Below are 1,022 nucleotides of genomic sequence, written 5' to 3' on the forward strand. Positions count from 1 at the left end.
GCCACTTCTATGAAAATAAACAATTTGGCAACAACACCAAAATAAACATATATGCCTCAGCATTACACAATTATAATGCTGTAAACGAGAAAGCAAAATGCTTTTGTACAAACATGCAAAAAAAAAATACACATGGAGATATTGGGTCATGTACTCACACACTTCACACAAATATGCTGAAAAAGTAAAGAAAGACATGTACACAACAGCAAATTCACACACAAAAACACGCGCTCTTGACTCACTCTTGTAAATCAGAGATACACAAAGCCTCATATGCAGAAACACATATCATTACACAAACATACACACACAAAATAAACAGCCAACCACTCACCCAAAATCTCAAGAAGTCTGATACACCATATCCCCATCTATTACATATTTGCATAAAAAAATCACCAAAAGTACAAAGAGCACTCACCATGTCCATGACTGCCAGGGAGGGAAGGATGCCGATGATGAGATAGAATACGGTCTCCAGCATCTTGAATCTCTCGTGGAAGAGCTGCTGGTACAAGATTCCAAGAATTGCCAGAACCCATATTCCCCACCTGCAATTCACAGAGGATGGGACTTATCTCATGAGCACATATATCACAAATATTAAGTGTGTAGATAAAGTGAAGAACAGCATGTGTTATAACCATTTATGAAATATATGAGAAAATAGAACCAAATTACAATTTCAACAATATTATCAACCTGGACAAATGGCAGGAAGCAAGAGTAGCGAGTTAAATTTATTTTCTTACTGCATATTATTCATCATTAATAATGTAACCACATCCAAGAAATGCATATAGTAAAGTGAGTAATTGATATTTTAAAAAGCTCACCAAAAGCAAATAACTAAACCAATGGGGAAAAAAAAAAAAAAAATCTTACTGGTTCTAGCAGTCTCTTCAGCAATTCATTTAATTCATTTTAAGAGCCTCATTTCTTTGTGTATCATTCTCAGATATCAAGATGCAGTTATATGTGGAAAATGAAGTTTGTTTTACTCATAATCCTTTACTTGC

General features: G+C 34.5%; 1 protein-coding gene across 2 annotated transcripts in view; it reads right to left on the bottom strand.

Moving 5' to 3' along the window:
- Window positions 1-1,022, bottom strand: part of LOC119581990 (monocyte to macrophage differentiation factor 2-like) — an 18,441-nt gene that overhangs the window by 11,492 nt on the left and 5,927 nt on the right. For both annotated transcript variants that reach the window (XM_037930177.1, XM_037930178.1), the window contains exon 5: window positions 425-554. In XM_037930177.1, coding sequence (XP_037786105.1) covers window positions 425-554 — 130 coding nt within the window. The remainder of the gene's footprint in view (window positions 1-424; window positions 555-1,022) is intronic.

This window comes from Penaeus monodon, chromosome 15 (assembly GCF_015228065.2).
Source record: "Penaeus monodon isolate SGIC_2016 chromosome 15, NSTDA_Pmon_1, whole genome shotgun sequence".
NCBI classification, from domain to species: domain Eukaryota; kingdom Metazoa; phylum Arthropoda; class Malacostraca; order Decapoda; family Penaeidae; genus Penaeus; species Penaeus monodon.